Here is an 18701-nt window from a genome sequence, read left to right as displayed (position 1 = left end):
TTTGCTCCCACATTCATAATGCCTGAACTGCATAGGGTAGTCAATTTGAAAATTCAGCTTTACTTTTTTTTTTTTCCAATAGGATAAAAAGAAAACAATTCACCAAGTTCATAGCATATGTGCATATTTAATTGAAAAATATATATATCAAACAGGATAATTTGTTGAAGTATTGTGCTAAGATTTGCAAACTACCTGCTGTTTCGACAAGAATGCATAAGGTCAACATTTTGATGAAGGTAACTCATATGATTCTAAGGTAATTTAAATCCACACATTTTAAAACTGAAAGATAGATGGTTATTGGAAAACACAGTGGGCTTTCTGTTTAGCCAGTACAATCCAAAGAATGTGGTGTGTGTGTGTGTGTATGATATATATGCCAGCAGTATAGGAAGATATGAAATGGACGCATGGAAACTGTAGCTGGGAATGCAAAGTAGAGTTGGATTTCTAGAACCTAGAGCTCTTCAAGATTCATTAGGAAACCATGGCAGCTTTCGGCCACTTTGATTTTTTCACTCTAAGAATAAAACGGTTAGGACTCAAATATTTCCCCACATACAACAAACTCTAAGTCAAAGGAGTTACATGAAGAAAACCTTCAATTGGCAATATGCAGGCCTTATATAAGTAAGCACCAAACAACAGAGTTAAGGTGTATGCTCCATACATAACACCTTGAGAGAACCCCAGTGCTAGTCCCATGAGTTGTGACCTTCTCACCGATTTGCTCGTTGGACCTGATAAAGCTTTTTCAAAGGACTTAACCAACTGCTCTTGAGCAGAAAATGTTGTGACTGTCCTTGTGTTTGAAACTGCACCAGAGGCGATATTGCTAGCTTTGGCATAAGCTTCGTTGTCAAGTTTTGATCCTAAATTTATGATCAAGCTAAAGTAACTTGCACCAAGAGTCAAAGGAGTGAGAGCAGCAGCCAAAATAGTTAGCCTACACTCAAGGTAAAAACATAGACCAAGTCCCACCATACCTGAACTCAAACCCATTAACAAGACTGATAATTGATCAATGTGGACCGATCGAAAACTAACAGAATCAATTGAGAGCCGTGAGACCAGGACTGCTCTGGAGTTTTCTTCAGAATCAAACCAACCAGGTTCTTGTTTTAGCATGAAACGAAATAACAGATTTCTCACTCTCATTGTGATTTTTGTTCCAGCCAGCCACACAAGCCTTGCTGTCCTGTCATAAAGACTATGTTCCCAAAGCCAAGTCCAACAAGTACTAAACAAAGGGGTTCAACTTTTCTTTTAATCTTTGATGGGTCTACCAAAATATATTTCAAGGGCTACGCCGAGAATAAAAGGGAAAATAGACAAAATTGCACCTGCATGCATAACAAAGATTAATCCAAATAAAAGCATTGGAAGCTCTGGTCTCAGTAACAACCATATATCTGAAGGTAGAACTTTTCTTGGTTTTGGTTTTTGGACCTCTTTCTCCTCTATTTGGGTTTTCCCTTGGGTAGATTTTGATCTGGATTCATCATGAATTGATTTATCAGGCACCAAAAGCTGAGTGCCTTTTTTAGTTTCATTTTGTTTTGACAAAGGTTTTGTTACTCCATCAGCAGCAACCTCAACAAGGCTATAGTAGGCCCCAGATTTTTCCATGAGCTGGAGGTGATTGCCAATCTCAACAACAGAGCCAGAGTCAAGAACAACAATGGTATGAGAATTTCTTACTGTTGATAGCCTGTGAGCAATTACAATCGCTGTTCGGCCTGAGGAGATCTTGTCAATAGCCTGTTGGACTACAGACTCAGATTCAGGGTCTAAGGCAATGGTACGTTCATCCAAGAGAAGGATTCTGGGTTCTTTGATCATAGCTCGAGCCAATGCGATTCTTTGTTTCTGACCTCCTGAAAGAAGTGCTCCTCTGTCTCCAACCTGCAAAATGACATTGGAAATGAATAAGCATTAGACCGTGAGTACATAACCATTGATATAAACATTTACATGTGTGTAATTGAATGCACGTGTATAAACATTCTCCTGCCAGACAAACCCGGTACATGTTTTTCTCTCTGTCAGTCTGGATGATTGATTAGGTGAATTCTTGTTTGAATGTATGGTCCAAATTCACAGTTTGAAAACATAACATGCTAGATATCTCACAATAGAACGTTGCCATGCATATTCTAAACAATATTCCCGTCAGTATACTAAGGATCTCCCCATCAAGAGAACAGTGAGAATGTTTTTGTAACTGAACCTGAGTTTCATAGCCTTGTGGAAGGCCAGACATGAAGCTGTGAGCATTGGCAGCAATGCAGGCAGAAATTGCTTCCTTCTTGGTGGCATTCTCCTTTCCCATCAATACATTTTCTAATATGCTTGTGGCAAAGAGCACTGGCTCCTGGCCAACCATACCTATCTGATCTCTTAGCCACTTGACCTGCAGTGTCCTTAAATCATGACCATCTAATTTAATTATACCTGCAAAACAAACATTTGAAAACAAAATTAGAGCAGGAACTAAAGTTATTCCAACTTATCATAAATTGCTTTTTTATATTGTTAAACCATAAGCTTATGATACCTTGGTTAGGGTCATAGAACCTCTCTATAAGAGCAAAAATGGTGGACTTTCCACCTCCGCAAGAACCAACAAGTGCTAGTGTCTTTCAAGATGGAATAACCAGATTAAGAGAATGAAGAATTGGAGCATTAAGACGAGACGGGTATGAGAAAGAAATGCCTTTAAATTCAATCCTTCCTCGAGCCTTTGGCAGGTCCTGCCAACTGAGCTGTAGGGATCTATATCTGGAACTCTATCTGTAATTTCAAAAACCCGGCCTGCTGCTACCATGCCTTGTGAAAACTGAGCAAAGTATGACAGGGACAATGCCAAGCCCCTATGAAAATTTAGTCACATGTAAAATGTGTCAAGAAAATAGAAAAGGTCATGTACTATTAGTTTATATCTCTTTGCACAAAAGTTTCTGAAATTTGTTAACCACCACAAAGACCGCTTATTACCTTCCCCCAACATTGACACCAAAGAAACAAGAAATGGCAGCAACTCCAGTTATCTCTCCCCTTGCAACCAAAATGTTGGAAAAATGGCTCACATTAAGTATGCAAGTGAAGGAGGAAGCGACCGGTCGCTGGGTATTTGCGACCGGTCGTTTGAAGCAGATTCGAAGTCTGGAGGAGAAGCTGGAAGTCGCGAAAAGCGCTGTTTTCTTCCACGCGTTTTTCAAGAGGCCTTCACATGTATTGGTTCCCTACCTAATCCCTCGGGACTCTAAGGTGTGTTATGGGTTCTAGGAGGTCTAGCAAGGTGCTGGAAAAGCTGGAGCACCATTGAATGAGGATAGTTGACTTGTTTCAAAGAGTACCTACCCTATAGCTCTAGATAGGGTGGCTGAAGTTGCAGCTATCAATGCCTAGCCTTTGGTCTGCCCAAGTTGTGGTCCATGTTAGGTAACCAAGGGCAGAACGTGGGAGGAAAGAAGGAGTCTCTTCTGAAGTCCAAAGGCTTGTGTATTAAAGGGAAGAGGAAGCAAGACAGCAATTGTGTGGTTAATCTCAAAGTTGTCAAGTAGCTGGGAGCTATTGTGTTCAAAGGGAGGTTATCTCACCAAGGGAGGAAGAGAGAGAGGGCAATCAGTTCAAGAGAGAGCTGAGTTGAGTCTTGAGTAGTCTAGACACCAAAGGGGGGAAACACCAAGAGTTGTGAGAGTGTTCACAAGTGTATCAAAGTGTTGAGCAAGGGGTGAGAGAGAAAAGAGAGCTTGGGAGAGAATAGAGTTCTAAGGGGGTTTCTTTGTAAACCAAAGTTGTAACTTATTCTTTCATTAGTGAATTTCTCAAGGGGATCACCAAGAGGATGTAGGCAATTGCTGAACCTCTAAAATACTTGTGTCACTTTGTGCTTGGTTTGTTTCTCAAGTGTGTGTGTGTGTGATTCATCCATCCTTGTGTGTGTCACAAAGTCCATCAACAACAAGATCATTAGGGGAGTGAGTGAAAGTGTTTGTCCATTTTCACAACACAAAACACCACCATACCAGAAAGCCAATGCCCATGTTGAGTAAGTAACCAGATGGATAACTCCCACTCCTGCACCCTTAGCAAAGCCAATCCTTGCTCCGAAAGGCACCAAATCGGCCAATAGATCAGCGTATCTTTCAGCCAAATTATCCTCAGCAACAAAGGAAAATACTGTTCTGATTGAACTGATAGCTTGCTCAGCTACACTACCGGCCTTCCTATAAGAAACCTTTGAATAATGCACCAGAAAAGAATAAAAAAGATGATAATGTGTTGATAAAAATTAAGGTTGAGTTTGTAATATGCTTGGTTATGCCATTATCTATTGCTTTTACCTCTTCTTTTGTAGTTAGGCCAACATAAACAGCCTTGTAAACAAGACCACAGAACATCATCAGTGGTATGACTGAGAAGACGACTAGAGATATTTTCCATGACCTTAGAAATCCAACTGTGTATCCTCATAAGAAAATGCATATATGGTGAATGAAATGTGCTATCTGCAGTTATATAGAAAGTTCAAAATGTATCAATGGTAGCTGATTGTCAATACAAGAACAGAACAATAATGACTAATTTCTACGCAATCGTAAAAATTATTCAAGGCAAATTGATAAAAGCAAATAGTAGACCTTCTCTCCCATAACTTCTTGGATTTGAGCAACATCACTGGAAATTGCATAATATCACCGGCAGCAACTTATGTATCGAAAAAGCTAATGTCTTGCCATAGAACTGCTCTTAGATATTCTCTTCTCATTCTTTGAGCAGATTCTCTCTCCCACCATTCTCCAGCAAGTGATCTCTGCAATTTAGTGATAAAAAATACTGTTGGTATATATTCATATGGGCTTTGACAAAATTCCATATGTTACAAACACTTCAACACAATGGAAAAACAAAAGAATTGAAAAGGAAACAAAGGGGAAAAAGGTTCATGATGTATGCTCCAACTACCACTATTGCAGCTAGTCCAGTCATGTACATGAATATCTGAAATTAAATTCAAAAGAAATCAGCTTTCAGTATTAATCCAAAACCAAATATAACCTACAAAGTATTCAAAAACAGTGGTAAGAAATAAGTTACCAACAGTAAGGAAAATGCCTTAATGATCTTAACATAAAAAATAAAACATGTATACGAGTATGATCTATCTTTTCTTGTGTAAAATATCTGTACATACACGTCTCTACATCCTTCATCATCAGAGTCTTGTCAGCATATGTTGATTGATTCTATAGCAATCTTGTTCACAAACTCTCCAAAAAGATAAAGAGTACCAAGGAAGAGACCCTCCATTGATGAGAGCACCCACACAACCCATCTGAATGAAAATGTATCCAGATATTAAGAGCAAATTCCCTGGTCTTACTTCTACTATTTGGTTCAAGCAGAGATTTACTGAGGCAATGGTATTTGTGCTCAAACAAAAAAGGATGTAAATACCAAAGGGGTATAGATAATCAGATTCAAAACTATCCACAAAAGTCATCTGTACCTAGAAATTGAAGAGCAGATGCAGGTAGATTCATTATCACATGATCTACATGCTTCCAAGTCTTAACATCGGAGATCTCAGGGCCTCTCATTCTCTTAGTCTTGCTTCCTTTTCTCCTATCAGCTACAAAAGCACTAGTGCCATCAACACCTTCATTCTCTGCAAAGGGAAATGCAAGGGAAATAACTTAGCAATCCCAACCAAAATATATATCAATCAAAATGACATTGTACATGCAATTATTGTTGGAGAGGAAGGGAAATCAGGTATGCATCTAACACCAACAATAAGGATACTTAAACCTTATAAATAAACCAGGAAGCAGTAATGATTACATCAACTTCAGTGAACCAAACACATATTTGTGGTGACAATGATACCTGATTGACAACTATCTGAAGGTCTTTTAACTGGAGGTACTGATGAATCAGCATTCCTGCTGGAAGCTTGTAAAGCGTCCAGATTACTAATAACAGTATCTGGTACTTCTTTCACCCCAACTGTGAGAAACTGAAGATTAAGAAAGTTGCAAGTAACAGTTCACGCAAACTGAAAGATCGCAATATTTTCACATGTATATTACCAGGTAGCCCAATTTCAGATTTTGGTTCCTGATTGCCCTGAATGTCACATTGCTCGCCATTTTTCAGCATGGAGACATCAGAATCTGATTTTTCATCGCTGTTGGGCACTGCCATCAATTGAGAAATAAATTTTCTTGCATCAATATTGTACGCACGAACACGATTATCAACCTTGTTAGTTTCTGCATTGATCTTCAGATAACGGATGCTATCCTGATTTAAGTCATTTGCATACACTATGCATCCCTTCTGTGCTGCAGGGATAGCAAAAGGGCCAATACCAGCAAACATGTCACATATGATTTCCCCAGCTTGAAACTGAGAAACTAACCTTATATGTTCATGCTCCAATCTTGAATTCCAATAGACCAAGCTGTAATCAAGCTTGAAAGTCGCTCCATATTGTTTCACTTCTGTAACCATATCATCTTCCCCTGCTAAAACTTCAAACTTTGGCAAACGGAACTCATTTTCAATCGTTCCGACTTTATTAACAATTATCTTGATTCTTGGATACTTTTTCTGATAATAAAAAAAGGCCAAACAAGACATATATGTAGAAACATGGTACATTTTCTTATGATTGAGAAATTGCATATATAAAGAGAATGCAAGTGCCAACACTAAGCTTACAATGACAAAAATTTCCATAACAATAACCTTGTCAAAACAAGAAGGCCTTGCAAGAACAACGTAAAAGAGTAAAAGTCCAACTGTGAGAAACAAAACATTTTAACAGTATATATGTGGGAACACACTCCATGCAGATTGTGAGTTAAAAATGAAGCTAGGTCAATATTGAGGCCAGAAGCGAGTGAAACATACATCATAGATAACTTTTGCAATGACATCCTTGTAAGGAAGTAATTCGTCATGAATATTCAGATAGGCAACATGACCTGCATGAGCATGAAGCAATGTTAGTCCAGCAATCCTTGTATACTAAACTGATAATAAACACTAAACAAAGAGTTATCAAGTTTTGCACAGTAACTTGGGATTGTAAAACTATGTAGAAAATGTGCGCAAGATGTTGGTGAACTCTGAGTATGAAGACAAACACATAATGAGGAAAAAAAATAGAATCATGAAGAGAGTACTTAACTATAGTTTCAAAAGATGAAGGAACTTCCACTCCAGTTAGGCACTTAATATTACAATTGATATATCAGGCACGTTCTGCTTAGTTTTCTAAACTTGATAACTAATTGATTTGCTACAGTCAACAACACAAGACTAAAGAATACGGAGAGAGAGAGAGAGAGAGAGAGAGAGAGAGAGAGAGAGAGGAGGGTAATAACATACAGTTTGGTGATGTGGCAGGTAGTATTTTTGCCATAAGTACAGTCACAAGTGATGGCTGGATTATTCTCTGGCTTTTCAAACTCGCTTCCATTGATAGCAAATCCAATGCATTGCTCTCCTTCACTGATAGGTAGGGCTTGCATGTCCCATTGCTTGAATATTGAGATCAACGCCGTCACTGCATTCTCAATTCAATCATTGCGTACACATCACATAACGTATTTATGCTATACCTGAAAGATGGCTAGTACCTTCAGATGGATCGGTGTAGCATTTTGAGCCATGGACACATGAAACCAGAAGCAGCTGAGAAGGCATAGACTGCAAAAGAAGCCAAAGGACGCTGAAACAGGCCATTGTTGTTTCAGACTTTCAGTCAATCGCAGTGTTCGAAAAATCGGCCTAGGCAGGCGGCTAGGTGGCTGGGCGGTCGCTAGGCGGGCTCGAGGCGGCTAGGCGGTTGCTAGGAAGGCGCGAGGTTGCTAGGCGGTTGCTAGGCGAGCGCGAGGCGGCTAGGCGGTTGCTAGGAGGGCGCGAGGCGGCTAGGCGGTTGCTAGGAGGGCGCTAGGCGGCTAGGCGGTAGCTAGGCGGGCGCCTGGGCAGGTTGGGTCTTTTTTAGTTGCCGAACCCGGAGGACGAAGCAGCCGAAACCAAAGAAAACAAATCGAAGCTTGAGTTGATAGAGAAGCGAAATGGCTTGACTGCGAGTGCAAGTTTCGTACTCTGCGAGTGCAAGCTTCGTGTTCGTCTAGAATGTCTTTATAGAGTATAGCCGCGCGGCTATACTTTTAAAATATTCGAAAAGAAACAAGGCCTTATTGGATATTTTGGACGAAAAAATGTGAAATTGTCAAGGATAATTATCCTTCTTTTATTTGACACAAGTTTTCAACTATTAGTAGAGTACAATGAATGGCTAAAATTAAACAAACTAATTTTTTATATATTTATTTAATATAATGATATATTGTAATTAATTTTTTTTAATTGACTTTCCCATTCCATTTTCTCTCTCTATATTAATATTTGGCTAATTTTTTTATATACCCCTGAAAATGTATTTGAGTCTCACTTTGCCCCTGAATAAGAACGGATCCATGTACAAGCTAGGTTGAGCTCTAGTACGGTGTAAAATGTTTAAAATACTAAACTTAGTACAAACTTTATAAGCTAATCCTACTCCAAAAAATATTAGCCCATAATCTCTTTGTACCCTGGGCTGTGATTGCTTTTTGTTTAATATTAGCTCACCTCTTTTGACTAAAAAACACATTTATTACTGCTTTTGGAACAAATAACATGGTAGTAATAATAAATTATTATCAAAACAAACATGGGAAATATTTAATGTCTCCCAACATGAAAATTTAATAATTTCTTCGTTAAAAAAGTCTCGATGAAGTAAGGGGTTTATGCAAGATTGAAGTAGTTCCATATTCGTTGACACCTGGATACTCATATTGGGGTGCAGGTCGATTTGATGCTTTTTTGGTATCTTTTTCTTTCATTAATCTCTTTCTTTTGCATAACCTCATACACACACACACACACCCCTACTCTTGCATTGCACTCTTGCATTGCATACAGAGTTTCTAACTGATAAGGTCTTGTATTTGTTCAATGATTTTCAAATTTCTTACTGATTGTTATGATTTCAGACCATATATTGAAGCACATTCTACCTCCTGGATACTCAGAGTTCGCCAACGTCTTGCACATTTTCTACATAGTTTTACAATCCCAAGTTACTGTGCAAAACTTGATAACTCTTTGTTTAGTGTTTATTATCAGTTTAGTATACAAGGATTGCTGGACTAACATTGCTTCATGCTCATGCAGGTCATGTTGCCTATCTGAATATTCATGACGAATTACTTCCTTACAAGGATGTCATTGCAAAAGTTATCTATGATGTATGTTTCACTCGCTTCTGGCCTCAATATTGACCTAGCTTCATTTTTAACTCACAATCTGCATGGAGTGTGTTCCCACATATATACTGTTAAAATGTTTTGTTTCTCACAGTTGGACTTTTACTCTTTTACTTTGTTCTTGCAAGGCCTTCTTGTTTTGATGACAAGGGTCGTCGGTAATCGGTTTTATGCGGGGTTTATCAAGCAAATATCTGCAAATAAAATACCATCAAAATTATATAAACTTTTAGCATCCAATACATTGCATTGGCAGCCTATGTTGAATGGATACGGGTACGGGGACATAGAAACGCAACAGGATGACAAGGGAACTATGAAAAAACTAAGACACGGCAATTTAAAAAATAATTAATTTATTAAGTTTATATAAATTATTATTAAATTAACACATTATATTGGCCCATAGGAGAAACTTTTTAAATAATTTACCCATCAACCATTATCATGAAACCAGGCCTTAGCCCATTAAGTTGCTATTTGTTTTCAATTACAATACAAAATGATACCAAACGTGTTAGACCACCTCATTCCTTAACCATGTGGTTGGGGGTTCGATCCCCGCCCATGGGAATGGAGCGCATTTCGTGGCCAGCTGTTTACCTCCTTTGGAGAGCTCCCACGGCGAAAGGGATTAGTCACTACTGTCGGCGGTGGACACCCTTGGATCTCATCCAAAAAAAAAGACTTAAAAACCAAACGCGCGTTTCACCTAGACCTAGTGGGCTTTACCCACGTGACAATGGCATCATTCTTCCTTCTTCTGTTTTATGGGTCAGAACACGACGTCGTTCAATTTGTTTTGAGAAGACTAAAGGAAGTCAGATATCCTCTTCTTCTTCCTCGCGCTAACACAGCGCCTCTGTAACGAGGTAGCCGCCTACCGTCTGCAAATCAAGCAAGTAAGGCCTACCGTTTTAAAGAAAAAGAAGCAGCAACACACGCGTTGATTCCTACACACAAAGCCTCCTCTGCAACTCAGAAATTTTTTCAAGAATTTCCGAGTCATGTCTTGACCATAGTTTGACGCATGTTCGGGGAGTGTCTTGAACGTGTCCAATTCGTTGGTCGTCTTCAACGCGAGTCTGTGCTGCCGATACTCCGACCTTATTGGCAGTGTCCGTACAACATACTTGGCAGCTACACAGAGTATTCGAGTGGCGACCTTGCGAGGGATCCGAAGTGCCCACAGTTTCAAATGCACATCAAATTCACTTTCATCCAAGGTCTAAAATATCGGTGATATCGGAAATATCGGTAGTCCAAAAACATGGAAATTTCGATGGAAATATCGGGATATTATCGATATCAATAAAAATTGAATAAAAACTACGGAATTTGTAATAAAAACTTGGAAATTTTTATTGAAACTTTGCAGGATGTTTATTTAGTCTATTATCTATTAGTTTATCACAAAAAATTGGAAGGAAATGCATTGCATGATGGATTTAACTTATTTAAGTTGATTATATAGCGAGCTGGCAAACACTGTGAGTGTAGAAAATATGTAGTAATTAATGAAAGAATATTAAACACACCATAATCATTTATATATAATGAATTACTAAAATATTTTACACTTTATACATTACATGGTAAGATACATGAGTGTTGAAATTATCGCCTCTGATATTATCGCCAATGTTTTGAAAGGCGATGCGTTGATACGAGGCGTTTTAGTCACGTTATACAAGGCGTAAGCCTTGAAGCAGTGAGGCGTATGCATTTTAAACATTAATCTATTTATTAAAAAAAATTATAAATAATACAATATAATTAAATTCTACAACTAATTCTTATTTAACTATAACAATTTATATATATATAGGTCTATGTGTAGAAATTATTATTGTACGATATATAAAGGTCCATTTGTTGATATATTAACAAAAAAGGTAATTCTTATTGAATACACAACGGCCTGCTCCAACTAAAGGCAAGAAATTGAAGTAGAATCTCCCATTGATATATAGAATAGACAACGTGTATTAACTTAATATATTAATTAATTAGAAAAAACGCAATAAAAAAAACTGAACCTGCGTTTCAACTTTCATTTAAGTAACCTCAGTTTTAAGAAGGGCTGAAAGTGAAACGACGTCGTTTCAAACAACCCTAAAAAATATAGATTATTATAAATAAACCCAACCCTAGACATGTATTTATAAAAAAATCCACACACTATTTAAACATAGAAACACACCCAAAATCAACCCCAAAATCAACAATTGTATATTTTTTGGGTGTGTTTATAAATGGATTTTGAGTGTGTGTATTGATGGGTTTTGGGTGTGTTTATAAAGTGTTTTGGGTGTTGGGTTTTTTTATAATTTCAGCCCCCATTTTGGGTGTTTTAGTGAAACTCCCTAAAAAATATTCACACGAACTCTTCTTCTTCCTCGCAGACTCTTCTTCTTCCTCGCGCCGCTTGGAGAATACACAAGGTTTAGGGTTGAAACGCCTTGTCTGCCTGGCCACGCCTTGCAGCGCCTTGTCATGCCTTCCCACGCCTCACCGCGCTAAACGTGAAACTTGCGAAACAGCCAACCGCATCAGGCGATTTCTTGCCGCCTCGCTCCGACGCGCGTGAAGGTATGTCCTTGAAAACACTGATTATATCTCGATATATTGACGATAATAGCGTGGATTGGTGCGAAAATATCGCCCCCTCAAAAAAACGATATTATCGGCGAAATATCGCCGATAATATCGATTTTTCAGTCAACGCTTTCATCCAACATTTTCCTTTTTCTTTTTTTGTAATAAAAGCCCATTCAATTTTGATAGGGCCCAAAAGTGAATTAGATGGGCCGCTCACTTTCAAATTGGGCCCATTTAGTTTGAGTAGCAGCCCGTAAATCTCTTCGCGGCAACGACACCGTACTAGACGAGTTTTCCACCCGCCATTTGAACTGCTTAAACCCTAATCCCTCTCTCAGCCTACCGCAGTAGCCGATGGTCTAAGAAGCTCCGGCTTCCACTTTCCTTTTTTCTTTAGATACTAATTAGAGATTGTCTCTCGACGCTCACCGCCAAGAACAGTGACTCCACAGCCGTCTCTCTGCCCTAGCTTTTCAGGTACGCCCTTTCTCTGCTTCACATTTCCACTTACTAATGTATGTATTTCTTTTATCTCATTAGATTTCATTCAAACCTGTTGCGAGATTTCCAAAATTAGAAGAGTCCCTTTCTGTTGCTTAGATGATGCAGGAGCATCTATTAGGTTTTCAGATGTTAGTCTATAGAGTTTCTGTTGGGATTTTGCCCTATAACTCAATTATCTTCGTTCAAACTTCAATTCTATTGCTTTATCCTTCTATTCTCTGATTTTAGTGGCTGTATTGTTGCTGAGTGAACTAATCACTTGTATAAAATAGCAGATTAGATAATATGGATGACAGTCTGTACGACGAGTTCGGGAACTATATAGGGCCTGAAATTGAGTCTGACCAAGAAAGTGATAGAGAGGATGATGATGATGGAGAGCTTCCAGATAGGCAAGACGATGGGGCTGCATCTGATGGTGACGATGCAGCAGCGGCTTCCAATGGGTGGCTAGCTGCTACCTCCAATGATGTTGATATGGATAATCAGGTTGTTCTTGCTGAGGACAAAAAGTATTATCCTACCGCGGAAGAGGTTTATGGGGAAGATGTTGAGACTTTGGTCATGGACGAAGATGCTCAACCCCTAGAACAGCCCATTATCAAGCCTGTTAGGAATGTCAAGTTTGAGGTTGGCGTCAAGGATTCTTCCACCTACGTGTCTAACCAATTCCTTTTGGGTCTCATGTCAAACCCTTCTCTTGTTCGGAATGTTGCTCTTGTGGGGCACTTGCAGCATGGAAAGACAATATTCATGGATATGTTGGTGGAGCAGACCCACCATATGTCCACTTTCGATGCAAATAGTGATAAGCACATGAGGTACACGGATACAAGGATTGATGAGCAAGAGAGAAGGATATCTATTAAAGCAGTTCCTATGTCCCTTGTACTTGAGGATAGCAAGTCTAAATCGTACCTGTGCAACATCATGGATACACCTGGTCATGTCAATTTCTCTGATGAAATGACTGCTGCCCTCAGGCTTGCTGATGGTGCTGTCTTAATTGTGGATGCTGCTGAAGGAATGATGGTAAGCAACTCATCTGTAGTTTTCTATAGATTATGCGGACGAGAGTCCTTGATTATGGTATAGTTTTCTATTTTTTCAATTGAAGCTCTGTCATGAACATGATATAGCTGTCACATGTCACTGCCTCATTTGTGGAAGAACATCTGAACAGGTAGGATATACTGCTTATTTAAAAAAGTTTATGATTTTGATGAACAGGTAAATACCGAGAGGGCTATACGCCATGCAATCCAAGATCGCCTACCAATTGTGGTTGTAATCAACAAGGTATAATTTTTCCATATTCTAGAGCTGCTTTAGTTCTCAATTTTATTTCCATTTGGTCAGAATATGAAGTTGCGCACTTCCATTAACTGTACTGGTATTCTTACAAACATTAATTTTCATGTGAAAGGTTGACAGGTTGATAACAGAACTTAAATTGCCCCCAAGGGATGCTTACTTCAAGCTAAGGCATACTTTGGAAGTCATTAATAACCACATAACTGCTGCCTCTTCAACTGCTGGCAATGTGCAAATTATTGATCCTTTGGCAGGAAATGTTTGCTTTGCAAGTGCTACCGCAGGATGGTCATTCACGTTGCAATCATTTGCAAAGCTATATATTAAACTTCATGGTGTCAACCTTGATGCAGATAAGCTTGCTTCTCGTCTCTGGGGAGATATGTACTATCATAGGGGTGACAGGACTTTCAAGAGAAAACCCCCTGTTGATGGAGGAGAAAGATCATTTGTCGAGTTTGTGCTTGAACCCCTGTATAAAATTTATAGCCAGGTAATTGGAGAACATAAAAAGAGTGTGGAGGCAACTCTTGCAGAATTTGGTGTCACCCTTAGCAATGCAGCTTATAAATTGAATGTTAGACCTCTGCTGAGGTTGGCTTGTAGCTCAGTTTTCGGATCTGCCTCAGGCTTCACTGATATGCTGGTTCAGCATATTCCTTCCCCTAAAGATGCCGCAACTAGGAAAGTTGACCACATATATACTGGACCAAAAGACTCTTTGATTTACAAGGCCATGAAAAATTGTGAACCTGATGGTCCTTTAATGGTCAATGTAACCAAATTGTATCCCAAGTCCGACTGTAGTGTGTTTGATGCATTTGGTAGAGTTTATAGTGGCAAGATTCAGACAGGGCAGACTGTACGCGTATTGGGAGAAGGCTATTCACCAGAGGATGAGGAAGACATGACAGTCAAAGAGGTGACAAAATTATGGCTTTATCAAGCTCGAGATAGGATACCCATAGCTGAGGCTCCTCCTGGTACTTGGGTTCTTATTGAAGGTGTAGATGCTTCTATTATGAAAACTGCCACCCTCTGTAATGAGTATTATGATGAGGATGCTTACATATTCCGTCCTCTTCAGTTCAATACGCTGCCAGTTGTGAAGACGGCAACTGAGCCTCTAAATCCAAGTGAGTTGCCAAAAATGGTGGAGGGTCTTAGAAAGATCAGCAAGAGTTACCCACTTGCAATCACAAAAGTTGAGGAGTCTGGGGAGCACACAATCTTAGGTACAGGAGAACTGTATTTGGATTCAATAATGAAGGACCTTAGAGAGCTCTATTCTGAAGTAGAAGTTAAGGTATTTGTTGCTCACACTTCTCATATTTTCTTCACTTTTATTATGTACCTTTTCCACCTCTTAAAGATGTCAAAATTTTATTTTCTTCTTTTGTTAATGGATGTTCTTTTGTTTTGTATGTTTCACTTACAATGTAGGTTGCGGATCCTGTTGTTTCATTTTGTGAAACAGTGGTGGAGTCCTCATCAATGAAATGTTTTGCTGAAACACCCAACAAGAAGAATAAAATAACTATGGTAAGAAGCAACTTCATTTCCAGAACTTTAATGAGATACTTTTTCAAATTATGATCACCTAAAAGCCGTTGTCCATATGTAGATTGCAGAGCCGTTGGAGAGAGGACTTGCGGAGGACATTGAGAATGGTGTTGTAAGCATTGATTGGTCTCGGAAGGATATAGGCAATTTCTTCCAGACTAGATATGAGTGGGATGTTCTCGCTGCACGGTCCATATGGGCATTTGGCCCTGATAAGCAGGTAATTCACCTGTTAAGCAACGTGTAACATTATTATGTTTACAAAGTTTTTATGTCCTTTGTACCTTTTTAATCCTAACATAAACTTTATGTATCTTCTATACAAACTTTCCTTTATTCATTACCCTTTCTCCTTCCTTTCCTTGAATTCTAGTTATACATTCCATGCCTTGCATGCTTTTGTTTGACACAAGGGTATATGTGCAGGGACCTAACATTCTATTAGACGATACACTTTCAACTGAAGTTGACAAAAGCTTGCTGAATGCTGTGAAGGATTCAATTGTTCAAGGGTATTTGAAATGAATTCTTGTTCTTTTGCCCCATGTTATTGTTTCAGTTTATTGCTTACCATAATGTTATGGGGGACAGGTTTCAGTGGGGTGCTCGAGAAGGACCCCTTTGTGATGAACCCATCAGAAATGTGAAGTTCAAAATAGTGGATGCAAGGATTGCACAAGAGCCATTGCATCGTGGATCTGGTCAGATCATTCCCACATCTCGTCGTGTGGCCTATTCATCATTCTTAATGGCAACCCCACGGCTTATGGAGCCAGTATATTATGTGGAGGTAAATTCTTCCTTTTTGATTTATATCACAATGAGATTGATTTTCAAGGAAGGTTATATTCAGGTACTTATTTCTTTTGATGTAAATGAGGACCAACATGGTGGTTAAGGTGACAAGTGTGGACATTAAAGCTGAACAAGCTGCTCACTTTTAGTTGCTATAACCAGTTTAGAATCCCCCATCCTATTACACATTTTATCCTTTTGGAAGTCAAAATGTAATCTTTCAAAGTAAAAAAGTTAATGTGTAAATTTGCTGTTATGCTCTCTTATTTATTTATATTTTTGTGTTACCAAACATAGGTGAAACGAAACAAATTATTTCTCAAAGCTACAAAAATGATCTATTTATTTGATTTTCCTTTTAAATAGAGATCTTGATGAACTTAGATTGCTTAATATGAATATCCTGTCACTTCAATGAGGGGAGCTTTACTTTGATTTTCTGATTGATTTTTTATGCTGTTGTTTCAGATACAAACACCAATCGACTGTATTTCTGCTATCTACACTGTTCTATCTCGCAGGCGTGGACATGTTACGGCTGATGTTCCTCAACCTGGGACCCCTGCTTATATTGTTAAGGTTTGTTGGCTCAGCTTTGTTTATGTAGAGTTCCAATTTCATTCTGTTGGTTCTTCGTTTTGTCATGAGGGAGGAGACTCTTGCTGACAAGTGTTTCAATTGGATAAATTCAGGCATTTTTACCAGTTATCGAATCTTTCGGGTTTGAAACAGACTTGAGGTACCACACCCAAGGACAGGCTTTTTGCCTATCAGTCTTTGATCACTGGGCTATAGTTCCAGGGGATCCTCTTGACAAGAGTATCGTTCTGCGACCCCTGGAACCTGCCCCAATTCAACACCTAGCCCGTGAGTTCATGGTGAAAACCAGACGCAGGAAGGTAAAAGCATTCTGTCATCTCTCTCTCTCTCTCTCTCTCTCTCTCTCTCTCTCTCTCTCTCTCTCTCTCTCTCTCTCTCTCTTTTGGTATCTTTCTGGCAAAGTTCGAGGAATGCTAAAATTTTCCCATAGTTGTACTGTTGCTATTGGAAATTCACGAAATGCAGAAGAAAGCCATATCTAGGCATAAATTTGCTGATTTTCTTTATTTTGTTGCAAATGGCAGGGAATGAGTGAGGATGTGAGCATCAACAAATTTTTCGACGAGGCCATGATGGTGGAACTGGCTCAGCAAGCAGCGGATCTTCATCAGCAAATGATATGATGGCGGCGGCTTCATAGCATCCAAAGTTTAGGGAGGAGATTGTAGGCAAATTTAGTATGTGATGAAAACTGGTAGAAGTATTGTGATGTTGAGCTTAGAATTGGAATCCACGTGACAAAAACGAAATGGAAATGGGTGGATGCTAGAGTAAATTTTTTCTATTGTAACTTTCAGGTGTCCTATGACTGTGACTTGTATCCAAATAATTTTTGGTATCCTTCTTATAATTCCGTACAAAAACCAAAAAACCAGTAACATTACAGTGAGATTGTTCTTCAAAAAACCAGTAACATTACAGTGAGATTGTTCTTCTCTGTAATCCAAGAGGTTTTGATCACGCTGCTTGCTAATAATTTTTTTCACTTTAGAATTCAATTGAGAAATGTTTGGTTAATTTCAATGTGCCATGTTGACATCACAGATGGATGCTCCCGCTTGATCTTGCATTTCTTTCTGCCAATTCGATTGGAATGTACTTTGCAGGGCATGTCGGTGATCGGATTGATTTGAGGTTGTTTCTTGTGTTTGGGATGATGTCTAGTGGCATATTAACTATATTCTTTGTTTGATGTTGGTTTGATGTTCAATTGTTGGGGTACTTTATGGCTGTTCAAGTTCTTTGTGGGTTGGTTAGTCAATTGGGTTGGCCTTGTGTGGTAGCAGTGGTGGGAAACTGGTTTGAGAAAGAAAAGAGGGGGTTGATCATGGGGATCTGGAGTTCACATACCTCAGTTGGAAACATTATTGGTTCAGTTGTGGCGTCTGGGGTTATGGAATTTGGATGGGGCTGGGGTTTTGGTCATTTTGGTCGGCATTTTAGTGTTTTTGTTTCTCCCCGTGAATCCAGAAGACTTAGGATTTGAGTCTCGGGTAAAGGAGATTCAGATAATTGTGGAAGTTAATGGCATAGAGAATTTGGAGGGAAAAGTGGAATCAGAGGAAGCAGGTCTTCTTGGAACAGAGAATGTAGATGTCGATACCAGCGCAGATACTTTGGCTGCAATTGGCTTTTTGGAGGCATGGAGGTTACCGGGTGTGGCACCATTTGCTTTCTGCCTATTCTTTTCAAAGCTGGTGTCTTACACTTTCTTGTACTGGTTGCCCTTTTACATAAGGCACACAGGTACTTCCTCCAGTTAGATTTTTGTATGTGATTTTGAAATTGAATTGTTGTGATCGTCTTATGATATCCCAATATGGTTGAACTGCTTCTTTGGATTCCATGCATAATTTTTTTTGTTCAAATACACACCATCATGGATTGTCATTAAAATGGCTATCCTTGTCACAATTCACAAACAATCTGGAGCATTCAAAATCAGAAACTAATGGTTGAGATTTTCTCAATGCATATATATATATA

The 18701-nt window shown here is 38.9% G+C and overlaps 2 protein-coding genes and 1 pseudogene across 3 annotated transcripts; 1 reads left to right on the top strand and 2 right to left on the bottom strand.

Annotated features, from left to right (window-relative positions):
* Positions 1 to 550: 550 nt before the first annotated feature.
* Positions 551 to 5344, bottom strand: LOC110764793 (ABC transporter B family member 19-like; annotated as a pseudogene).
* Positions 5345 to 5495: 151 nt separating this feature from the next.
* LOC110764794 (tRNA (guanine(37)-N(1))-methyltransferase 2-like) lies at positions 5496 to 7764 on the bottom strand. The gene is made up of 7 exons (XM_021967818.2): positions 7659 to 7764; positions 7448 to 7585; positions 7209 to 7236; positions 6928 to 7003; positions 6102 to 6624; positions 5899 to 6018; positions 5496 to 5677 (listed from the first exon to the last, which is right to left on the bottom strand). The coding sequence occupies exons 1-7, from the start codon at positions 7762 to 7764 to the stop codon at positions 5496 to 5498; spliced, it is 1173 nt and encodes a 390-aa protein (XP_021823510.1).
* Positions 7765 to 12227: 4463 nt separating this feature from the next.
* LOC110764805 (110 kDa U5 small nuclear ribonucleoprotein component CLO) lies at positions 12228 to 17675 on the top strand. Of its 2 annotated transcripts, none has more exons than XM_021967832.2 (11): positions 12228 to 12416; positions 12719 to 13475; positions 13674 to 13742; positions 13870 to 15063; positions 15201 to 15299; positions 15382 to 15540; positions 15747 to 15832; positions 15912 to 16110; positions 16584 to 16694; positions 16808 to 17014; positions 17240 to 17675. In XM_021967832.2, exons 2-11 carry the CDS (start codon positions 12729 to 12731, stop codon positions 17336 to 17338), a joined length of 2970 nt encoding a protein of 989 aa, XP_021823524.1. In that variant the 5' UTR covers positions 12228 to 12416; positions 12719 to 12728; the 3' UTR covers positions 17339 to 17675. The 2 variants fall into 2 exon arrangements, with proteins under 2 accessions (XP_021823524.1, XP_088106504.1); XM_088250378.1 differs by having other exon boundaries at positions 12716 to 13475.
* The last annotated feature ends 1026 nt before the right edge of the window (positions 17676 to 18701 follow it).

This window comes from Prunus avium, chromosome 3 (assembly GCF_965620075.1).
Source record: "Prunus avium chromosome 3, drPruAviu1.hap1.1, whole genome shotgun sequence".
NCBI classification, from domain to species: domain Eukaryota; kingdom Viridiplantae; phylum Streptophyta; class Magnoliopsida; order Rosales; family Rosaceae; genus Prunus; species Prunus avium.
This window is presented reverse-complemented; position numbering and strand designations above follow the sequence as displayed.